The sequence below is a fragment of the Silurus meridionalis genome, chromosome 1 (genome assembly GCF_014805685.1).
Source record: "Silurus meridionalis isolate SWU-2019-XX chromosome 1, ASM1480568v1, whole genome shotgun sequence".
In the NCBI taxonomy this organism is placed as follows: Eukaryota; Metazoa; Chordata; class Actinopteri; order Siluriformes; family Siluridae; genus Silurus; species Silurus meridionalis.
In genome coordinates, this window is record NC_060884.1 from 25,436,791 (window position 1) to 25,460,404 (window position 23,614).

Here is a 23,614-nt window from a genome sequence, read left to right on the forward strand (position 1 = left end):
CGAGTTTATATCAACACTACCCTGTTCAAATAATCTGCTCTGGTCCAGCAGTTTAACTGGAAGTGGACCTATATCTGACACCTGTCTCGTTATAGACAAGCAGCACTGTGGAAACTTACTGTAACAAGCCTGCCCTTCAGGATTGTTTTTCATTTTAATCTAGTTATCATTCCATATTAAAATGGCATGGCAGTGATATGGCTGTTATGCCAAGGACACACTGAGCGGCGTTTTGGGCATTGCTTTAGGGTTGGGCTAGCTGTTGGAAAAGACTTGAACTCCCAAATGCATGAGCAAATAACATCTTAGTCCTCAAACACTCCAACGTTGTCAAGTTATGATCAATGGCAGAGGAGTGAACAGGGATAATGTGTGCTCAAAAGAAACTGTTTGCCAATGGAGAAGAGTACACTGTGTAAAGGCCATGCTCTCTAACTTTGGGATGGTTTTAAGCATATATACACTATTATTGTATAAAGCTGGAAACCTAATTTTGTTTGCTGATAAAGACAGACAGACTGATAAGAAAATCCATATGCATGCCAGACATGGTATACTACTCAGTACTTATCTTTGTTGTGACTCTTTTGTGTTCTTAGTAAGACAAACCCTCACCTTAAAAGGCAAGTGAAAAAGTCCTGAAATACACATCCTTATTATTATTATGATAAAGCCCAGGTGAATTCTCATATCTGAAGGATTCATTTGTTATAAAAGCAGCAGTTTAACCCGTATTAATATTATAGGTTTGTTCATTCACAGGAACTACATCTACTACTGCATCTACTACTAGGGACAGAGAAGTTTTTGTTTTCTCTGGTTTCTCTATAAGATTTTGTCTTTGAGAGAGAAACAAAGAAAGGATGAAAAAAACATTTATTTCCATCTTTATTTCTCTTGCGATTCAGACTTTATTACTTACGATTTCGACTTTATTTCTCAGAATTCCCGCTTTATTTCTCAAGATTCCGACTTTATTTCTTGAAATTCTGATTTTTTTTTTTTTTCTGAAATAGGCTACAGTCAATAGATCGGTCTGTGAAACCATGGCTAAAATCATAGAGGACTATTTTACGCATTATTTTACAAACTGCTCTCACCCAAGCAGACGCAGCCATTGTAGCTCCTGTCATTATAACGCTAAAGAGGGAGCACAATAGTTAGCTTAAGCTACCTCTTGGTTGTTAGAAATGAACTCAGAACTGGAAGAAACAAAGTCAGAATTGTAAAAAATACGGTCAAAATTAGGCATACAGTACTGTTTTTCCAATAGGGTGGAAATGGGCTTTCATATGAAAGTGTCTTTCACAATGTTTTTGCAATGTGATGTTCATTAGTAAACTATAAAAAGTAACTTTATCAGATTACACAAGCTAAAACATTTTGACAAGTTCCTTTTAAATTGTTAGACTCTTAACAAGGAAGTGCATGTGAATTTCTTTTCAACTTCCCACACTATCTTTTATAAAGAAAAGTCACTTATCAAATCAAAACAGACTTATCATAACAAACCACTCTGATTACTATTAAGTGCTAGGATCCCTTTAGTCACAGGTGGACTGATGACTTGCAGCAGTATAAAGGGGAAAAATATCATCAAGCTTAACACCTCCAAGATGCTTTCCCAGTGGTATACTTTGTAAAAAGTGCGCCTGAAAAAAGCAGACCGCTCCACGTGTCTGTTTGTGTTCGTGATAAGACGTGCAGACGTACAGGCCACACACAAACACTGCGATAAGAATAGAGTCATGAACAGCACCTGTTGGAGGCATCATAAGGTTGACAGACTGGCAATCTAAGCGGTAGGCTTCTGGAATAACAACTTTGAAGTGTCTACGTGACAGAGCGAGTGCCTCTGCAGTGTCTACGTGAAATAAAAAAAAAAACACGTCACCTTTACCTATATCAAGCAATTCTCGTAGATAGCTAACTTTATACCTGTTTTGATAGATTTTTATGGCTAACTTGAGTATTGTATGAAACCCTACATTATGGTGCATGCACTATATGAACAAAAGTTGAACAGATTCGTATGTGCTTTTTGAACATACCATTTGACACTTAGTCCCCATTTGCGGTTGTACAAAAATCCACACTTCTGAGAAGATGTTCCTAGTCAGGTACTGCAGTAGGGTGAGGATCCCTGTTGTAGAGTCGGTGTTTAAATTCATCCCAAAGGAGTTAAGTGTGATTGAGGTGAGAGCTCTGTAGCAGGCCTCTCAAGGTCATCCAATCCAACTCATGTACAACATATCTTCATATATTCAATTTGCACATTGGCATTGTAATGCTGGAACAGATGTGGGTCTCCTAGTTCAAGCAAATGGAAAATTTTTATTCTACAGTATCCAAAGACATCCAATACAACGGTGTGCCTTCAACTTTGTGGTAACAGTTTTGAGAACAACCATATCACTGGAAAAGTCAGGTGTCCCAATATTTTTGTCTATATAGTGTATATAAAAGTCACTGCATGTGGCATTAAAAAACCACGTTCAGAATTTATATTCAGTCTATGTTCTGTCATGATCTATTTTCTTTTCCTCTATTACCTCAAACAGTCTCACCACTTTACATCATCTCAGCACCACACACTAAGAGAGCACCTGAGGATATGGAACTGTGTTATTATCTTCACACATGCCTATCAACAGAAATAAACTTTCCTTTCGTAAAGCAGGAAAAGAAGCACACCACAGAGGATAAATATTTCTGCAAAAAATTATCCCTTTACAAGAAAATGTAAATAAATCTTAACTGGATGTTACAACCTGAAATGTTAACATAATTTACACCACAAGTAGCAAGTAAAAGTTACAAACGAACTGTTGTTTGACATAATGATTCAAATAAGCTATGCTATATTGCCCACATTAACAAATATACCATTATCTCTCTAGCCAATAGGCATTAATCGTTGTTGCAATCATGGATCGTGATGTTAATTCTCAAGTTTCAATATTGAAGTAGAACTGAAATCCCTTCACTCTACTGATTATAATTTTGGACATGGAGCTTTATAATTAAAATTAATGGAAGGAGACTCAAGTTTTAGAACTGATTTTGTATTGGTTTCTGCCACAGCAGAATATTTAGCATAGAGGACTTTTCCCAGTTTATCCAGTTTGTTTTGTCTTTTGTCATAAATTCAAAACAGAAAGAGACTGACATTTACATAATGCAAGTGATAACAGGAAGAGCTTTTTTTCATGGACATTCCACAACATCTGGTGCAACTATAAAATAATGAAAACAGTATGATGTTGACACCCTGCTATGGTATAACAGGAATGAAACATTTCAGGATGGTTATGAATTAACACCTTCCCGTTGTTGATGGTTTTCCTATAACAGCATACATAACCTCTTTTATTCCCTCCCTAATGCTCTAGTGTTCTACTTTAGCTTCTTACATTTCAGAATTTATAAAAAGAACAGAGCAGATTTAGACAAGGGTGAACAAAGTACACAAAGCATGTACTTTAGTTAAAGTAGAGATACAGTGCTCCCTTTAAACTTTCACTTGAGTAAAAGTACAAAAGCATTTGCCTCAAATGTACTTAAGTATCCAAAGTACTGCGATTTATTACAGCTAGAATACCGTATTATAATTTTTGTCACAGGTCTGTTGCTTAACCAACTCAGTTTATGTAAAAGATTCTAATGTCACTTTTAGCAAACCAATTTATTGATAGAATGATATTAATCAAATACTAATTGATATTAAAATTATAGCTAAACAATTTCCTATAGAACCAGCTGAAATAACGGGATTTCAGAGCAGGCATTTTTAATTTAAGGTTTATTTGTATTATTACTTTTAAAATATTCTCTTTGCTGTTGAACTGATGCTGAACTGTATATTTGTGCTAATAGATACCCCAAAGTGGCAATCAAGACAAGTTCAAAACAGAGCACACACTCTCCCCTGATTGGTGGCCTGCTGCATGCTTTTACAGTTTTTATCCAAAGTTTTATCAAGTTAAAGTAAAAGAATCCCCAAATATAAATACTTAAAGTACAGATAAGTGCATTGACGAATTACATTTACATTGTTACTGTCCACCACTGGATTCAGAGACTTGTTCACATTACGATGCATATCTAAGCATTACAGTGATACATAATTATGATTGCCAAGGATGTCTTTCGTCTTTAAACGTGTTTGTAGAAGAGAAATGTTCGATAATGTTGAGACAATATCAGGAAGCATTAATTCTGAATCCAACAAACTGCCTTTAAGTGAAATGTGTACCAAGGTATTACGCTGTAGGTGTGTATATGTGATTGAGGTGACACAACAGGATACAGAAGCACACATTCTGTTCTACCAACATGCCTTAATCTTAATGACAAATAATCACACACAGCTATAACGCGATACCAGCATAACAAAGGCAATTCCTGTGACAGGAAATAAAGGAAAGGAGTGCTTAAACACAACAATCAAGATTTATTAATTCAATAGAGAAGCCATCTATTAACGCATTTCATGGCATTTTATCTTGCACTAGGAAACACATATCACTGTTTTCCATAAGGCTTGTGTTAGGGACTTTAGCATTCTCCACGGCTAGATACTTCCTCAACGTGCTGATTGGGTTATACTGCATCTCAGACTGACTCTCAAAGTCCCAGATTTTCGAATGTTGGAGCAATGATAAATCAAATGCTTGGTTATAAAATGTGTGTGTGTGTCGACATTGCTCTGGCAGTGACCGTAACCTGTGTAATAATTTATTGCTCTTGTATTTGTTCGTGGAAACAAGTATGAAGAATGCTGTGGCCCGAAACGAATTCTCAAGTACTGGCAACCTCGTTTCTTCATTCTTAACACACAGATCATGCCTATGAAGTAAGACTGTATGATGACTAAAGACTAAATGTAGCTCCATTTACGTTAGCGTTGTGGCGTCATATGTACTTGTAATGTTCTTGATTACAAGAGCTGCAGGGGAACTTCACTAATTCTCTCTCACTTTCAGGACATTTCAGATAAACATATGATGTCAGCATACACACCAGAATATATAAAGGTATCGTTCACATAAGCATGCACGCATTATTCTCACGAAACATGACGCAATCTAAGCACCAATCATTTGCTTTCTTTTTTCAAATCTCATCAATCCTGAGATTTTGTTAATCTTCTTGTATTTCATCTGGCTCAGCTCTGACATGGCCCTGAAAAGGTCAACCACAGAGTGTCCATGGATAAGACAGGATTTAAGAGCACTTCAGAGTACAGCTTGTCCTGATAAAAGATATGAACTGACCTAGACTCAAGTCTGTATTTAAATGCCATCAATACTGTATATGTGCCTGTGTGTGTGTGTGTGAAAACTATGCTAGCAGCCAATTTTTCCGCCCAAAAAAGAAAAAAAATTAAAATCAACTTTTCCCACTCATTAACTCACAGGTAGAGTCATCGCTCGGGGTGTGAGAGAAGCTCACACGCACGCACACACACACACATGCTGAAAAACACCTCCAGGGTTCCGGTGGATTCCAACAGTGAGGGAAAAACAGGAAAAATCTGCGCTCTCCTTCCTGCCCTCTGACCCTGTTTGTGTGACACGCAGGAAGCAGTTTAGGAGCAGACAGGAGGTCAGAAGTTCTATCATTTTCATTGTCTCCATAGAGGAGAGTTACATCACTAACACGCAGCATACACGGAGACTCATAAAGCCTGAGAGTGTCACTGTGTCTGCGGAGGATATAGAGGATGTTTTTGTCAGGGCCATAAAGCATTATTTAAAAAAAAGAAAAAAAAGAAAAGAAAAAGAAAGTAAGATGGAGAGCACAGGTGTAAATAAGGAAAAATAATACATAAAAAATATTTAGATTTTTTTTTCTGACTTCATTAAAGTGTCTACATGTTGAATGACACAGTGAGCATAACTAAGCAAAAGAAGCTTGCATGACCTTGGAAGGTCATCAGGTTTTAGCATTGGCTTCAGAATATATATAAAAAAATAGGTGTATAGTGTTTAAGTTGTTTAAGTTTCATGTAAGAACTAAAACTCAACAGGAGTACAGTTACAGGAAAATAATCAACAATGGCTACAACATCCCAAATCGTTTTTGTTTCTATGATACCATCTGCCACATCATACCTTTTCTCCATTAATAGTTATATTTTATGTTGTGGTGAGTCCATGAAACAAGTCAGTTCCTGTTGGGAGAAGCACTAAAGCAGCTATAGACAGCTGTTTCCTCATAAGCCTCTTTTTTACTTTTGCAGCTCGTTCGAGAGAAACTGGGAAAGCACCAAGTCCTCTTTTTTCAATGCCCATGACTTCTGTATGATGTGTTTTTTACAGCCTACATCAGGGGTCACCAACCTTTTTGAAACTGAGCGCTACTTCTTGGGTACCGATTAATGTGAAGGGTTACCAGTTTGATACACACAGTTTTCAATTTGATCTGAAATAACAAATTTGCTCAATTTACCTTTTATTATATGTTATTATTAATAATTAATGATATTCATCTATGTAAAGACACTGATCATGTTAATGATTTCTCACAATAATTATTAACAATGATTTAACAAAAGTAGGAAACAGCTACTTTTTAGAAAAGCCCTGCAGGCACCATGTTGGTGACCCCTGGTCTACATTATATGGATAAACGTATCGAGACACCTGACTTTTACAGTCATACGTGGTTCTTCACCAGACTGTCAACACAAAGTTTTATGCACACGATTGTCTTTACATGCTGCAGAGTAGGATAGCAGACCCAAATCTGTTCCAGTATGAGCACAAAGCGACCTCCATGAAAATATGCTTTACATGGGTGTGAGTAGAAGAGTAGTAGAGCTCTTACCTCAAACCTAATGATCACCTTCGGGATGAACTGGAATGCTGTCTGCACCCCAGACCTCCTCACCTCACCTACTTAAGTATCTGACTTTAATAACATCTTCCTAGAATAGTGGAGGTTATAATAGCAGCAAATAGGGGCTACATGTGAAATTAAATTTTATGGAAAGGTGTCCACAAACTTTTGTCCATTTAGCAATTTATATGATAAAAAGATTTTGTGATCAATAAAGCTATTTGTCTGTCCGTCTATTTCACGGTTATGATTCAAATTCTCAACTTCAGTCTGCCAGCACAACTGCATTGTTCAGAATTTTTTAATTCTCCTGCCAGTAAAAAACAAAACAAAAAAAGTCCAGGTTCACTGTTGCACAATGCAGTGGTGTAAACATGTGGCATAGTTTTTAATAGTGTGTGCTAATGGCAATTGAACACAGTGTAAAAACAAATGAATAAGTAAATACCAATGTAACACACTGAGCCACTTAGTCACTGTGGGTTTGTATAATGGTAAGACTAATCAGGGCTGACTAGCTTCAGGAAGCGTATACCAGTCCACCTGGGCTGAGGGGAAGTCAACAAAAGCCGCACTCTGCAGACTGACGTCAATCACAACCCACTGCACCTGACAGGAACACCTCCTACTGACACTACACACCTCGCTCACTTATACTCCTCTCTACTCCGTCTCTAACCGGAGATTGTCTCTTTGTTCTTGTGTAAATGACTCTAGATTAGAGGAACTCATGAATCCTCTGAAATGGTAGTATGAGGAAGTTAGCAGCACCGATCTCACAGTATCGTTTCCTTTTACATCGAATCCAATTAAAAAAAACAAAAAAACAAAATGACATTAAAGATTTGCATTTTCAAAACTGAAACACCCTGAAAATCACACTCGGTGTGAACTGTTGTATGACGTGGAAGCTTTACATTACTCAATTACTTCATCCCTTCCAGTATTACTTCACCAAAAAACAAGCCGAGCAGCCAAGAAAATTTCTCAACTACTACAGCGTTCCTCCTGTTTCAAAGAAACGCTCATGTTCAGAGAAACACCAGCTTACATTTGTGAATTTCTGGTGTGACGCTCCATGTCTCCCTCAAGGCCAAAGCAGGGGAATTTGATGGAATTTTCCCAGCCATTATACCAAAGTGCTGACCTCCTAGTCAGACAAAACAGCCCCCCATAATGGTATTGTGTGGCTGGTTCAGCAGGTGTGTTTGTGTATAGTGTACTGTATAGTGTGTATAAGGGTGTAAAATCTATTAAGTATATTATTGTAATTATGCTGGCATTGGGTCAAATCCGGTAAGGAGTGTGTGTGCACACGTACACCATCATCAGTGCTATGCTGCACCCCAGTCTCCCAAGGCCTATAAACAGAAACAAGACTCAACAACGTCAAGTATGGGCAATATAGTACTCTGTGTGTGTGTGTGTGTGTGTGTGTGTGTGTGTGTGTGTGTGTGTGTGTGTGTGTGTGTGTGTGTGTGCACGTGTGTGTATATGTCCATGAGTATGTCAGCAATAAGTGCTTGCCACTTCCTGTGGGCTTCTACTGCTCCCATACTAGACTCAACAATAGGTAATGTGTGTGTGTGTGTGTGTGTGTGTGTGTGTGTGTGTGTGTGTATATATGTGTGCGTTTCACCGGGTTGAATCACCAGATTCTAGCCTGGAGATGAATGATGGTAAAAGAGAAAATGCTGGGAACAGTGTAGAGAGTCACGTAGCCAAGTGAAACAGAGCATAGACAGTGTTACTGGCCAAATTCATCGGGGTATTAAGGGAAAAAAAAGATTTTTTGTACTGTTATTTTTATTCTCTCGGATGTTTTTATGCTTATTATTATGCCTCTATAAACATAGAGGCTGCATGGACGAGTCACAGCTGTGGCGATGTCACATAAAAAATAGTGTTGGTAAGCACTTAAGAAATCTGGCTAAACTAGATAAAGCAGGTTTTGATGAAGCAAATGAACTATTTTGATAAAAGTATATATCTACACGACTGTACATGGACAAAGTATTGGGACACCTGACTTTTCCAGCCATATGTGGTTCTTCCTCTAACTATTACCTCACAGGATGTCTTTAGATGGTTAAACATTGTCCCTTCACTTAAAATAAAAGACTTAAACCTATCCCAGCATGACAATGCGCGTATACATAAAGCGAGCTTTATAAGGTTATGGTTTACAAGGCCTTCTCACACTACATCAGTATCTGAGTTTACTAATTGCCCTTGATCCAGTAGAACATCATCTCAGAAAAGTGGAGATTATTATAACCGTAAACGATGACTAAATGTCGAATATAATGTTCAAAAAGCATATAGAAATCTAAAAGCTTATATTCTATATACCGCAATTTCCGAACTATAAAGCACACCCATATATAAGCCACACCCACTGAATTTTACAAATATTTTTTGTTTTTAACATGAATAAGCCGCACTGTCTACACTAATGTACTTTACACAGGCTTTAATGAAAGACACATTACACACAGTGTAACGGGTGAAATATGTTGCGCTTCTATTAGGAGCAGAGTGGTATTTTGGGAATAGCCTGCCACTGCATTTTTCTGCTATTACTGCATGTGTGGAGACCGAGGATTATGCCATTATTTCCTGATGCTTATTTCTAAGTTTCTTTGACTAACCCTTAACGCTGTTGCCAAGAATAATAAAAAAGCACGAGTTTTGGAAACCTGTCTGTGCTTATATGATTTCTGTTGCAACTGGAGTTAGCGAGCTCTCCCTTCACCCAGACAACGGCTTGTATCTAAACAGTAGCCTACCAAGAAAGTAATTGCTCACTGTCTTCCTCCTTCCTTTCACAACTATTTCTCTCGGGAGTTTATCTTTTGGCATTGTCGCACGTTAAAAAAAAAAAGTTTTTTCTCCCGATGCCGTGCAGCACAGAACACAGGTGAGGTGCGTTTTTTCGTTTCCGTTCGGAAATTTCATTGGTCTAATGTTATGTCGCTCAGTTTTTTGGCTTGAAATTTGTAAAACCGGGAAAAACCCAAGAAAAATTCATAAATTAGCCGCTTCGTTGTTTAGGCCGCGGGTTTCAAAACGTGGGAAAAAAGTAGCGGCTTATAGTCCGAAAAATATGGTACACTAGGGGTGTAACAGTACACAATATTCACCGTTTGGTACGTACCATGTTTTCTAAGTCACGCAAAACATAATTGCTTGTAATTTTTTATTAAAGCAGTTTATTATTAACTTCATTATTTGAACATTTGCCTTTTTTAAAACAATTTCAAATAAAATGCCTGCTTGGTAAAATAAAATATGAAATAATATATAATAATTAATACTTTATCAAAATAAAATAGAATAAATAAAATGAATGCATACACTGTTTTTATTACAATTATTAAATTAAGTATCAATTAAATTGCCATAACATAAATTGATTAAATAAATGTAAATAAATAGAAACATTTAATTAAATAGTTTACATTTGTTAGACCCCATTTGAGTAATATGCAAGTGTGTGTGTTTGTGTGTATGTTTTACATTTAATATTTAATTTTATAAATATATGTTTTACTTAACTGTTCCCCTAATTTCAGCATACTGTAATAAATGTGTAAATTACTTTCATCCTTCATTCATTCAGTCATTCACTCCCTTGGTATGTGGAATTGTCAGGATTTTCTCCTTTCCACTTCCTGGTTAGCAGCTAATGCTATCAACATTGATTCTTTAGCGTTTTCACGCATGCGTAAAACAAATCGTATTTCTGGTACAGAGTGAATAGCCACCGAGAAATAAAAAATATATATATTTTTCATACCCCTGGCATTTTGTGTATGTTCTCAAGTTTATTAAAATATTTTTTAATGCATTTAAAGTGTGAGGCAGATGCTAAACAAACTTGCGGTCCACCACTTAATACATTCCTGAGGAAACTCAGATTTGAACTATGTTACGCACATAAAAAGGTATTGCATTTGGTACACGTGTACTGAACTGAAATCTCTGTACCAAAAAATGTATGTACAAATACGTGTACCTTTACACCCGTACTATACATATGTTCCTTTACTGAGTATTTTGCATGAAGTGCAGAGACGTGATTAAGATGTTTTTAATGCCACTCCCATGCACTTTGAAAGAAATTCCTGACCCAGTTGTTTTGTTGTACTGTGAATGAAATACAATCCTCACATTGTGGCAGAGTAAAAATTACCTAATACCTAAATAATTACCAAATTATTAACGAAGCGGTTTATTTATGAATTTTTCCTGGGTTTTTCCCGGTTTCACAAACTTCAAGCCAAAGAACTGAACGCCATAACATTAGACCAATGAAATTTCCGAACGAAAACGAAAAAACACACCTCACCTGTGTCCTGAGCTGCACGGCATCGGGAGAAAAAACATTTTTTTTTAAGCGCACGATGATGCCAAAAAATAAACTCCCCAGATAAATTGTTGTGAAAGGAAGGAGGAAGACAGTGAACAATGACTTCCTTGGTCGGCTACTGTTTAGATACAAGCCGTTGTAACGCGTTGAGTCTGGGTGACGGGAGAGCTCGCTAACTCCAGTTGCAACAGAAATCATATAAGCACAGACAGGTTTCCAAAACTCGTGCTTTTTTATTTTTCTTGGCAACATCGTTACGGGTTAGTCAAAGAAACTTAGAAATGAGCATCAGAAAATAATAAGGACATAGTCCTCGGTCTTGCACACATGCAGTAATAGCGGAAAAATGCAGTGCCAGGCTATTCCCAAAATACCGCTATGCTCCTAAAGGAAGCACAACATATTTCACCCATTACACCGTGTAACAGACACTGTCTTTCGTTAAAGCCTGTGTAAAGTACATTAGTTTCAGTGTAGACACGGCTTATAGACAGGTGCCGCTTATTTATGTTTAAAATAAAAATCTTTGTCAAATTCATTGGCTTTATACTATTTATTTTATTTCAATGCAATTACTTTCTATTTTATTACATTGTCAATTCTTTTTTATTCATCTTTTTTTATTTTAATTATTGATGTTTTTTTTTCTTTGTATTATTTATTTTCTAATAGACCAGTTGTTAAAAAAAAAAAAATTAATTTCACTACATGTCAATGTCTATGGTTATGCATGTGACAAAATTTGCATTTCAAAAACTGTACTTCACATAAGGGGCCATTTGTTCATAAATGATACTGATGGATTTATATTCGCCTTCTTTTCACGTTGAACTCTGCTACTATTGGTGGTTATTAGATGCTCAAATTGAATGCTGTTTGTACTAGCTATACTAGCTGAATCCAATCTAATGATGTGGGATGGACTTCTTTGGAAATGTTCTTTATGGCTCTTTACTTCCTCTTACATTTCATTCATCTTTTATTTTCCCTCACACACAGACACACAGACACACAGACACACACACACACACACACATATAAGCACGCTGTATCAGAAAGATTACAAGGTAGGAAAAATGTCTAGTCAGATGCCTGCTTCCATAAACAATCTTCATATTTAAGATAAGATAAAATAAGATAAGATGAGACAAGATAAGATAGGATAAGATAAGATATACCTTTATTCGTCCCACAGTTTATAAGAATGATTAGATAAATTGGATTTTTTTTCAAACAGCGAGTCAGCCAAAATTTCTAATGTGTCAGCACATGAAATAGTAATCAGACTTTTACACATTCACAATATAATGAAGTGTGATAGCTTACCAGACAGACAGACTCTGGTGAGGGAGGGCTGCGTGGTAGCTGGTGATCTCCTAAATGAAAAAGAAGGGTGCATATAATAATGGGCTTGAGCATGTTTATTATATTTCACAGGATATATAAATCTACCACATTCATTTGTGCGCCTCTGTGTGTAATGCTATCAGGGCAATGTGACCTTATCCTTCGAAAGTTATTAAAAGGAAAATTGAAAATAAAGTGTAATATGTAATGCAGTAAATCACGTCTTGCACATACGACTATGCTCTAGATCTTTATAGTTATTCTCAGACAGGATTAATCTTTCTGAATATATTTCCAGTCAGACTGTGAGATTTATTCAATCTCCATCTGTCTGACTCGGGACGTGACAGACTTGATCTGAACCCAACAAACGCCTCTGACAGAACATCTTAATTGGTTTGACGTAGCTTGTGGTAAGTGAAGGGGAAAAATAATCCCTGGGCTCAATAAAAGTGAGGAATCTCCAGCTCTCAGACGCCAGGTGGAAAAAAGTGGTGCGGAGAGTGAAAACGACGCACACGTGGAAAAGGCCTGAGCGGGCGATTAACGTCTTTAAAGTGGTCAAGTGCTAAGTGGAAAGTAGGATGAGGAAATTATCAGATGGGGGTCAGTGCACTTTATTGCTGAGTGAAATTGCTTTACGCTGGGCTCATACTGCCCTCTTGTGCTTCATCAAGCCCACTGCAGCCTGGGAAATGACCAAGTCAAGTCAAGTCAAGTCAAGTCAAGAGGCTTTTATTGACCAATAGCTGCTGTAGGTTCATGAGGAATAACCATCATTCCTGTAGGAATTGTTCCCCTTATGTAATTTACCACAGAAGTATGACTTTTATACCCAATGTGATAAGTGAAATCAATAAATGGCGTATTGCGCAAGAAGTGCAGAATTATACGTTCTAGTGCACACAATATCACTGAAAACAATGTGCTCATTGCAAGGGGGCACACAAAAAAGAGGTCTAAAAGTCATTTTGTTCTGAAAATCTGTTTATATACATACATACATGTATATATGTATTTTCTGTTTGTATTTTCATAAAGAGACAAACAAATAAGGATTAAATTGGTTAAAACTTTGCTAAAAACAAAAAAAAGCTGGTGGCAGTCTGTGATGTTTGCACAGAATTTTATTATAGCTCAAGTGTAAATAAATATATAGACTTGACCAGAATAAAAAAAAAAAATAGTACAAATAACGTTTTTTCACTTTTTTATTTTATTTTATATAAACGTGCATTTACATCTTGAAAAAAAAAAAGACTTACTTGTTTGATGTACACTGTACATTAGTCAGCACGGTGAAATTGTTTCTGACACTTCGAAGGCTAGCCAGAACCTAGACACAGACAGGGTGAGTATTCAAATAAATATGTTTAATGGCACAAATTAAATATTAATGCGACAAAAGTAAACAAGAACAGCCCCCGTCTACTGCTGAGCAATCAAATAAATGACGACAGAGTAACGCGAAGTCGTGTTTACCTGAGCGAAAGGCGTGACAATTAGGTCATCCCCATGCCTAAAAGCAAAACAGGATATGATAACTTAGTTTTCAATTAAAATGTTATCAAAATGAAACCACATGAAGCAATAATGGACAAGTCATCATAGCAAGGTTTGAGGAATGACAGAGTTTCGCTGTAGAGTTATTGGCTTAAAAAACAGGATGTCGACGACTCACTACTTTGACGATTTGCAAATTGCTGGAAAAAGTGTGAAACTGCACACTAATCGCCTTAATCCCTGGGTTCCAAAAAAATTCTGTCAAAGTACGTCAGAGGGGAAATGTACCTTACGTAATGGCAGGCAGTCAGTGCCAGCTGAGGCCATCAGAGGAAATGCTGCTGGTTCATGCTGCAGCCTGCCCACAATTCCTTCCCCTAATTCAGCCTAATTCAAGCTTCTGTAAGTTTTATGCACGTCTTAAACACATCGCTGAAAGGCGGTTGTGCCTTATCATTATGCTGAATGTTTTGCCTAGATATCACAGCAGGCTATCCATAAGCCTAAAATGCCTTTGGAAACATTCCATACGCTTTCAAATGGTTCCAGCATATATTTGATTTATTGATGTAATTAGAAACATAAGCCAAATAGTTTGGCAAATGCAGCATTATATTTCCATTCTTGCTGTTGCTACAGATAGGACTACATGGACAGCCTAAAGATGCACAAGATTACAAGATATTACGACTTTGTACACGAGTCTCCATCAATAAACAGTTGATAACTTCAAATAAACAGACAATGTTTAATATAATTAAATTCCAGGTTACACAATTGCACTTTTTGACCAATAAAAATGCAGTTATAAAAGGGAATTATTATTAACCGCACTATTTGGAGACAACCAGATGAGGGCAGGTTCCCTTTTGAGTCTGGTTACTCTCAAAGTTTCTTCCTCAAAAACTTTCAGAGAGGTTTTCCATGCTACCGTCACCTCCGGCTTATTGAAAAATCTATAAATGTAAAATACACACTGGACAGGCATAATATTATAACATTATGACAGGTGAAGTGAATAACACTGATTATCTCTTCATCGTTGCACCTGTTAGTGAGTGGGATATATTAGGCAGTAAGTAAACATTTTTTTCTTAAAGTTTATGTGTTAGAAGCAGGAAAAATGGGCGAGCGTAAGGTTTTAAGTGAGTTTGACAAGAGCCAAATTGTGATGTCTAGACAACTGGGTCAGAGCATCTCCAAAACTGCAGCTCCAGTTCCTGGTCTGCAGTAGTCAGAATCTATCAAAAGTGGTCCAAGGAAGGAACAGTGGTGAACCGGCGACAGGGTCATGGGCGGTCAAATCTCATTGATGTGGGGAGTGAAGGCTGACCCGTGTGGTCCGATCTAAGTGACGTGCTCCTGTAGTTCAAATTGCTGAAGAAGTTGAGGCTGGTAATGCTCGACGGGTCAGAACTGTTTTGGCAGCAAAAGGGGACCAACACAATATTAGGCAGGTGGTCATAATGTTATGCCTGATTGCTAGAAATAAAGTTATGCCTGGTCAGTGTAAATCCTGTAGTAATATTGTTCTCTACAGTTGCTTTGACAATCTCCTTTTATACAAGTAAAATGAATTGAAATTAACAATATTTATTTTTGGAGCCATTACAAAATATATCTATTTTTTCTCACTCAAAGTTCAATCCAGCAATGTATTTGAAAACATTTTTTATAATATATTAACTAAAAGTGATCAAAATACTGTCAAGTACTTTATTTATGCTTCTTTGCAGGTTACTGAGTAATAGATTATAGTTTTATTATTAACATTATTATTATTTGTATTATTATTATTATTATAACTTACAGCTCTGAGGTGACAGAGGAGTTGCGGGACATGGATTTGGGCGAGAGATCGTAGTCGCTGTCTGACCGGTAGAGGAAAGACTCTCGCCGCTGGTTGTGTCCGGTTTGGGAGAAGTTGGGGTGCAGGATAAGCCCTGAGCCAGGGGAGGCCTGTGGATCCAGAGGACTGCATCCTGCAGACGGCCCATTCTCCACATCGAAACTGCAACAGCAAACAAAGCAGACAATCTGCATGAGTGGCTCAGTTCACAAACATTCACAGCAAGACTACTAAAAACACTGGGGAAGATCTTTACGAGTCTAAACACGAATACAGACCACCGATCAGCATGTTTTTGGCAGGTCGGAGAAAACCCACATGGACATAAGGAGAACATAAGGTCAGTAACCTGAACTCAGAAACGGGGGATGAAACTGGGGACCATGGAGCTGTGAAGTAGCCATGGTACCTGCTGCTCCAGCAGTTTTACTGACCTTAAAAAATAGTGCCAATAAGAGGAAATAGTCAAATTCGACAAAACTATAAAGTAACCCATTTTGAAATATGTAGTGTTTAAAAGCTCAAACTTTTTGGGGTAAAGTTGCATAACTTTTTAGTAAAAAATTAAATACAATTTAAAAAAGTATATAAACATTCTTCATCTAATGCCAATCAAAAGCCTTATTAAAAAAATGTAAATCTTTAATTCCCCCCCAAACCTTTAATTAGCAGTGCATGCATAAAAAGTTCCACACACATTCAAATATGTCCATTTATAGCAGACTCTATGCATCTCAGATGTTTATATAAGATAGCAAGCTACAGTTCACTGTCTGGAAAAAAGTAGTGGGATGTGTGAAGTGAAGTTTGGACAAGTGGTCCCAGAAGACAGCATGGTTTTGGAAAGTCTCAGAGATTCCCGGTAAGTAAAGGGAGGAAGCAAGACGCATCCTTGTCCTCAGGAAGTGAGGAGGAGATGGCCATGGCCCACTTCAAACGAGACGACCGGCACTGGAAGCACATCAAGCTTAACTCAAACAAACACTGTTAAAATGTGGGCTTTATCTCAGTGTTTGCTGAAGACTGATAGTATAAGACATTCTCTTTTGAGAGGTCTGAGTTTTAGTGTCCTTGTGGCTCTTGGTTGTTTCAAAGCATGTGTACTGATGGCTTTTGACAGCCCTTAAAGCCACAAAGTAAGAGAGAGACAGCCATGTTATAGACAAGCTGAAGAGCTATGTTTGTCTTCTACTTACAATTTTACAAATGCAAATTAAACTTGGAACTGCATATTAGAGTATGCTTTTGGTATCTGTGTACTCATCACAAGTTTGTTTTATTAAATATTCTAAAATATTAGGTTCATTTACAACAAGCACATTGTTGTAATTGTAGTATGTACCACTTCGTCCCAGCTGATTAAAACCAACCTTTTGCTCTCACGCCAAGTTCTTACAGAGAACTGACCTTTACAGAACACCTACCAATTCCACATCTACTAAAAGTACAAAGACAAACACACATACACACACTGAAGCCTGTGATAATGATATCTCCTGATACTGAGTCGCATGACTCACCTAGTGACCACTACATCAGAGTGAGCTTTGTGGTTTGACAGAGTTCTTGTGTCGACTAAGCTCACACACTTCATTATGCTGCTTACAATGTAGCAACATCCCACTATTGTCATCCGTCCTTCCTGATAGTCACAACCAAAAATGCAGTGGTTCTGAATATCACTGGAAAATGTCCATATCATATTTAATACATAACAGTGAATAGTACAAAAGTGCAACATTAAAAAGTGGGGTAAAGTATAATAGAGTAACGTTGTGCATAGTATGGTAAAGCATTGCATTGTACTGAAAAACAATTCTCCATAGTGTAAAATGGTGCAATAGGGTATGATACAGCATAGTGCGGTATGTTATAGTATATGATACAGAATAATGTAGTACAGTGCAGTATGGAAGAGTATAAATTACAGTATGATTTGATATGGTATATGATACAGAATGGTATAGTATGGTGCAGAATAATATAGTATCTGATATGGAATGGTGAAGTATGGTAAATTATATGATATGGCATGGTGTAGCATGGTAAAGTATGGTATATTATATGAAACGGCAAGGTGTAATATGGTGCATTAAGGTATAGAATAAAATGCAGTATAGTCTGGTATGGTATTGTATATCATATAGTATAGTGTAGTATGGAGCAGTATAGAATAATATGATACAGAATGGTTGAGTATGTGCTTGATGAACATCTTAATTCAGATTTATTTGCTGTTATAATAACCTTTCATTGCCTTCCATGTGAATGATTTTCCCTAGGGTGAAAGGCGTGGGCGCCATGCTCCTTCAGTGAAACTTGATTTCATCCGGTCACAAAGATTTCACACTCTAAGGATGTAGGACATTGTCTGGTCTTTACCTCATCAGGCTAGCCAAAGATTCCTAAAGCTTTCTGTGCTGTATTGACAGTAATCTGAAACAAAATCATTACCCAGTTTCCTACAGATTTCTTGAAAAAGCAACATAATATGTTTCTTCTCTAAACCCATTTATCCCAGCTGGAATAGTGAAATAAAAATCTTAACTGTACCATTCAGAATTGTATTATACCATACTGCATTGTATCATGCTATTGTGTACTTTACTACGCCATTCTTTGTCCCCTACACCATTCTCAATTTTTTGTATAATACTGTATTACCATAGCTTAATGTATTGTACTATACTTGTACTATACCATATGGTCACATATCTACCATTCTGTCCCATACTTTTGTATAATGTATGGCACTGCACCACACAATGCAGCCATATACAGTGTTGTACAAATATGCACCATGTTAAATTATTTACCGTTATCCTGTACAAAACCAAACCTTGCTGTAGCATATTACGATAGCAGGAAATCGTTTAATGATTTTATTTCAGATTTGTCAATATGATACGTCAGAAAGCTTTAGTAATCTTTGGCTAACTGAAAGAACTAATGACCATCTGTCCTTCGTCTTACGTTCTGTACACGGAGTGTGAGATCTTTTTGATCTGATGAAATGAACTCTTTTAAAGAAGTGACGCCTACTCTTTTCACCCTGGGGAAAATCAATCTCATGGGATGTCCTGTTTTCTGAGTCCCTCTACACCCCCAGATGACAACAGGCTTGAAAACAGATATAGTAGCAGTCATGACCTTGTCTATCCGATATGTCAAGCTCCCATGACAATAATGCAACTTCTTAAAATAAAGGCAACGACAGTTTCATTATTACGCAGATATATTACATATTGCATTAGTATTACAAAAGTTAATACTAAAACTTATATTCTTATCACTGTCGTAAACAGATAACAATAGAAAGAACTATTGAAAACAATGGAACAGTAGAATATTTTTAATGAACAAATGAATTGTACTGTTTTTGACATACTCTGCTACACAATACTATACGTAATATACAGTTGTAAAAAATTGATTGGCAATTTTAATAGCAGAAAATAGCACCCCCGATGGTACAATGAAGTATTTAATGAGTTGCCACAAGACTTTCTTTTAAACCAATGCAATATAATTTGTTCTGTTTAGGGAATATCTTTTGAAAACTAACTAACAGGTTATTTCTCACACTTTCTTTTAAATAATTATGATTAATGAATGGGTTATTTTTGTTTTCTGGTGTAATTCACAAAAGCCTATACAGCACTTTTGGGAGAACAAATAATTTGATTGTACAACCTGGTTTCAACTTGTCGAACCCCATTTTTGGCAAGTGTTCTGATGACAATGATTGAAGCGGTGCTGATTTATATGATGCCTCATAATGATAATTCTACAGTATTTTAGAAAATGTGCCCAGTATAAACAAGGAGGTGCTAAAAGCAATCAAAAACCTGTTATTCTCAGCTTTACAGACTATTATCTTGAATTGCATTTGGACATATGAGTGTAAAATTTCAGTTTAACTCTTATAACAAGGTTTAAAAACTATTAGTACATGGTTAAATAATGTGTCGCACGCACACACACACACACACACACACACACACCCTGCAAACAAATTACCTTTGTTTCCTAGTCTTCTATCATTTTCATTAGACAGTAAAAGCTGATACAATGGTATGACTGAACAGACGCTAAAATAAGAGATGCTGCTAGATGATATTATCAGGACATGCGTGTAGGAAACAAAGGGTCAATAACTTTCCATCCCTCAAAAAAGCCACCTTCTGCACTGAAACACATAACAATATCGTCTTCCAATAACTTGCACAAGAAGCGTACAGGAATGTGATCTTAGCTCTGAGTAAGTATCCTGTCTACAACCCATTTTTGTTCTAGGTAACCAGCCAGGAAAGTCATGAGAGATTCTTATTAATTGTTTTGAAAATGTGTGTGTGTGAAAACCTATATACATATTACTCCAGTACTAAAGGCACAGCTGGTAAAACATTGCTTTAAAAGTTAATGGAAAAAGGGCTCTGTTGTTAAGTAGGTTAATGCCAAAATTAACATCAGTGCACATCAGTGAATGTGGTAGGTACAGGTACCTGCTTAAATCATGCTCATGATTTGCCATGTATTGAGCTCATCCTGTTACAGGATGAGAAATGGATCAGACATAGTCTCAGATAAATGTTTTTTTTAGGAATCTCGTTTTCATGTGATTTCATGTATTTATTTATAAAATAAAATAAATGTAAATGCGGAAAATGTATATCCATCCATCCATCCATCCATCCATCCATCCATCCATCCATCCATCCATCCAGGCATGCCAATAATTTTGGAGCATACTTCAAAACTCCATAGCTGGCTTCTATAACACGATGGGAATCACAGTCATGAAAATAAAGAAAACTCTTTGAATGAGAAGGTGTGTCCAATCTTTTGGTCTGTACTGTATATATAATATATATAAACTTTTGGTCTGTACTGTATGACAATTAGCGGCAGTAAACCCTGCTTTAAACAGCAAAGAATTACAGCTTATGCCGTTTAAACAATTATGCATAGCCGGGAGCCTGAGACAACATCTTTAGTCCTGAAACGGATGTCCGCATTCTCTCTCCTGTCAGTCAGAGTGAGACTAACCAATCACAGGTGTCCCTGCTAGTTCATGTTTACAGAATAGTGGAGACCAGCTCAATGCTTTATGACGTTGCAAGTATTGGTGGGAAAAGATACAGTAGCTGAGGAAGGACATGTCAGCTTTCACACTTGCAGATAAGGAGCCTCAGCTGTTGGAGGGGAATGACCTAAAACTAAACAGTGCAGGCAAAATGTGTTGCAAAATCACTCTATAATTACAACTTGTTGCTTGCTGTATTATATTTAAGCTTTTAAATTTTTCATTATTCCACATTGCTAAACAGGTGAAGCTTAATAGCTTTTATAAGAGATTAAAGTGTCACAACAGATTTCAATAAGAGCAAAAAAAAAAAAAAAAGAAAAAGATAACTATTAAACAAAGCGACAATCTATTTATTAAACATACAGTCTTGTGGAGCAGAATAAGCCGTTTGGAGAACTGGTCAATACCATTTTATGACGTTTGCAGGTTTGACACATGACTTTGGGGAAGATGGGGACTTTCTTAGCCAGAGCGAAGCATTTGTACATCTGTGGGAAATGACCCATTAAAAGAGAAACCAGAAAGATGTAAAGAGAGAGAGAGAGAGAGAGAGAGAGAGAGAGAGAGAGAGAGAGAGAGAGAGAGAGAGAGAGAGAGAGAGAGAGAGAGAGAGAGAGAGAAGCATTTTACAAATGTGGCCCAGGAAAGAAGTGCTGCGAGCTTTGCTTTAAATGGCATGAAGTTACAGCTTGGGGCAAATGAGTTCACTTATTATGAAACAGTGTAATGTTTTTTCTATGACATACCTTAGTCTGCAGAGCTCCCTGAATGGCACTAGTCTGGGTACTCTCTGTGTGTGTGTGTGTGTGTGTGTGTGTGTGTGTGTGTGTGTGTGTGTGTGCTGTGTGTATGGGTTTAGGTGCCCATGTTTTACTCCTTCACTGAATTACACCACTATTTGCCAAGCTGATTCATAAAAATGTGCTGAAGTATAGTAAAAGTGTAGAAAATAAGCAAAATATGGATATGTGCTATACAACAACATATCATGTAAACAATCAAAAATGTCTACCACATGCGGTCATGTGCGCTCCCCAACAAGCTTATCAAACAGCCCATATGGTCAAAATGTGATAAAGTGTTTTAAATCAACACTGTAAGCAGACATGCCTCAAAAATATTTACACTCTATCAGACTATTATGAAGGACACATGAAGCACAATAGAGCACTACATATAGCAGCAGGCCTTAAGATAAACCGGTTTCTATCTCAAACCAAATGTGTGTTCTAGACCTGGACCACCACTAAGAACTGATATTCTATTTGTCGGCATGTTGTTTTAACATCCCAACATCCAAGTTCAAATCCCACCACCACCAAGCTGCAAGTGCTTGGCCCCTGAGCAAGGCCCTTAACCCTCCCCTGCTCAGTTGTAAGTCGCTCTGGAAAAGGGCGTCTGCCAAATGCCATAAATGTAAATGTTTCAATAGAGACCTTCACTAAACAATGCAGCATCATAACATAATATATGTATGCACAGATACTACGTACGTGCACACAAACACACACACACACACAAATACATAGAGAAAAGATCATGAGCATAAAAAGCTCATTATGCTAACATCTGAGATAGTATTATCATAGTATCCGTGGTTACACTTATAGGATTAACCGTCTACATTCCCAACTGCATTGTATTACATGGAAAGCGGCTAATATACAGTAAAACACAACTACCAACAAAAGGGTGTTGTGAGACCACAAAGTAGATTCTTTTCCTAAAACAGCATGCCATGGAATGCTTTATTCCTTTTACACTAAAGCAATATGCACAGTACATTCTATCCTTATATAGTTATGTTTTACTTTGTTGAATATTAACAAAACAAGTTAGTTCCAGTAATCAAATGTTTATCTTAGTGAGGTATTCATAATTTTGTTTTATATCTCTGACGTTAATAATAATACATATAAACACTCACACACAGCTTCGGGTTGAAGAGCAACAATATCCAGCCTGAAGACGTTCTCTTGTCAAAATACCTAAACATACATCTTCATCTCTGACTAGGCCTACTTTTCAAATACAGCTAAAAATCTCTCCTTATATTATACAAAACAACACCAGGGCAGTGGTGGTTCAATAGTTAAGGTTCTGGGTTACTTAACATAAGGTCAGGACTTTTGGTCCCTTGAGCAAGGCACTTAACCCTATCAGCTCTGTAGGCACCGTACCATGGTTGACCCTGCGCTCTAACCAGAACCTCCTGAAAAGCTGGAATATGCAAAAAACAAAGGAGGTGGTAGCTCAGTGATTACTGATCATAAGGTTGGGGGTTCAACCCCCGATATCACCAAGCTGCCAGTCTTGGGGTCCTAGAGCAAGGCTCTTAACCCTCCAGGGGCGCTGTATCATGGCTTACCCTGTGCTCTGACCCCAGCTTCCTCACATCACTGGGATATGTGTAGAAATAATTTTACTGTGCTGTAAAGTACATGTGACAAGTATTAAGCAACTTTCCTTTTTTCCATACAGATGATAATCGTCCATTTACACATTTACCATGCAGCACAAATCCTTAATGATTATAATAGAAATGGTAATGTTTTAGAGTTATAATGTTCCCATTAATACATAGTAAATCTATTTGTCTTGCAGCCAGCAC

General features: G+C 37.1%; 1 protein-coding gene across 5 annotated transcripts in view; it reads right to left on the bottom strand.

The window, feature by feature from the left end:
- pde4ba (phosphodiesterase 4B, cAMP-specific a) overlaps positions 1-23,614 on the bottom strand; it is a 170,777-nt gene that overhangs the window by 33,748 nt on the left and 113,415 nt on the right. For 3 of the 5 annotated variants that reach the window (XM_046848780.1, XM_046848789.1, XM_046848811.1), the window contains 5 exons: positions 15,876-16,076; positions 14,045-14,081; positions 13,828-13,898; positions 12,542-12,591; positions 1,760-1,864 (listed from right to left, as the gene is read on the bottom strand). In XM_046848780.1, the coding sequence (XP_046704736.1) occupies positions 1,760-1,864; positions 12,542-12,591; positions 13,828-13,898; positions 14,045-14,081; positions 15,876-16,076 (464 nt within the window). The remainder of the gene's footprint in view (positions 1-1,759; positions 1,865-12,541; positions 12,592-13,827; positions 13,899-14,044; positions 14,082-15,875; positions 16,077-23,614) is intronic. The other 2 variants (XM_046848797.1, XM_046848805.1) reach the window with 1 other exon arrangement.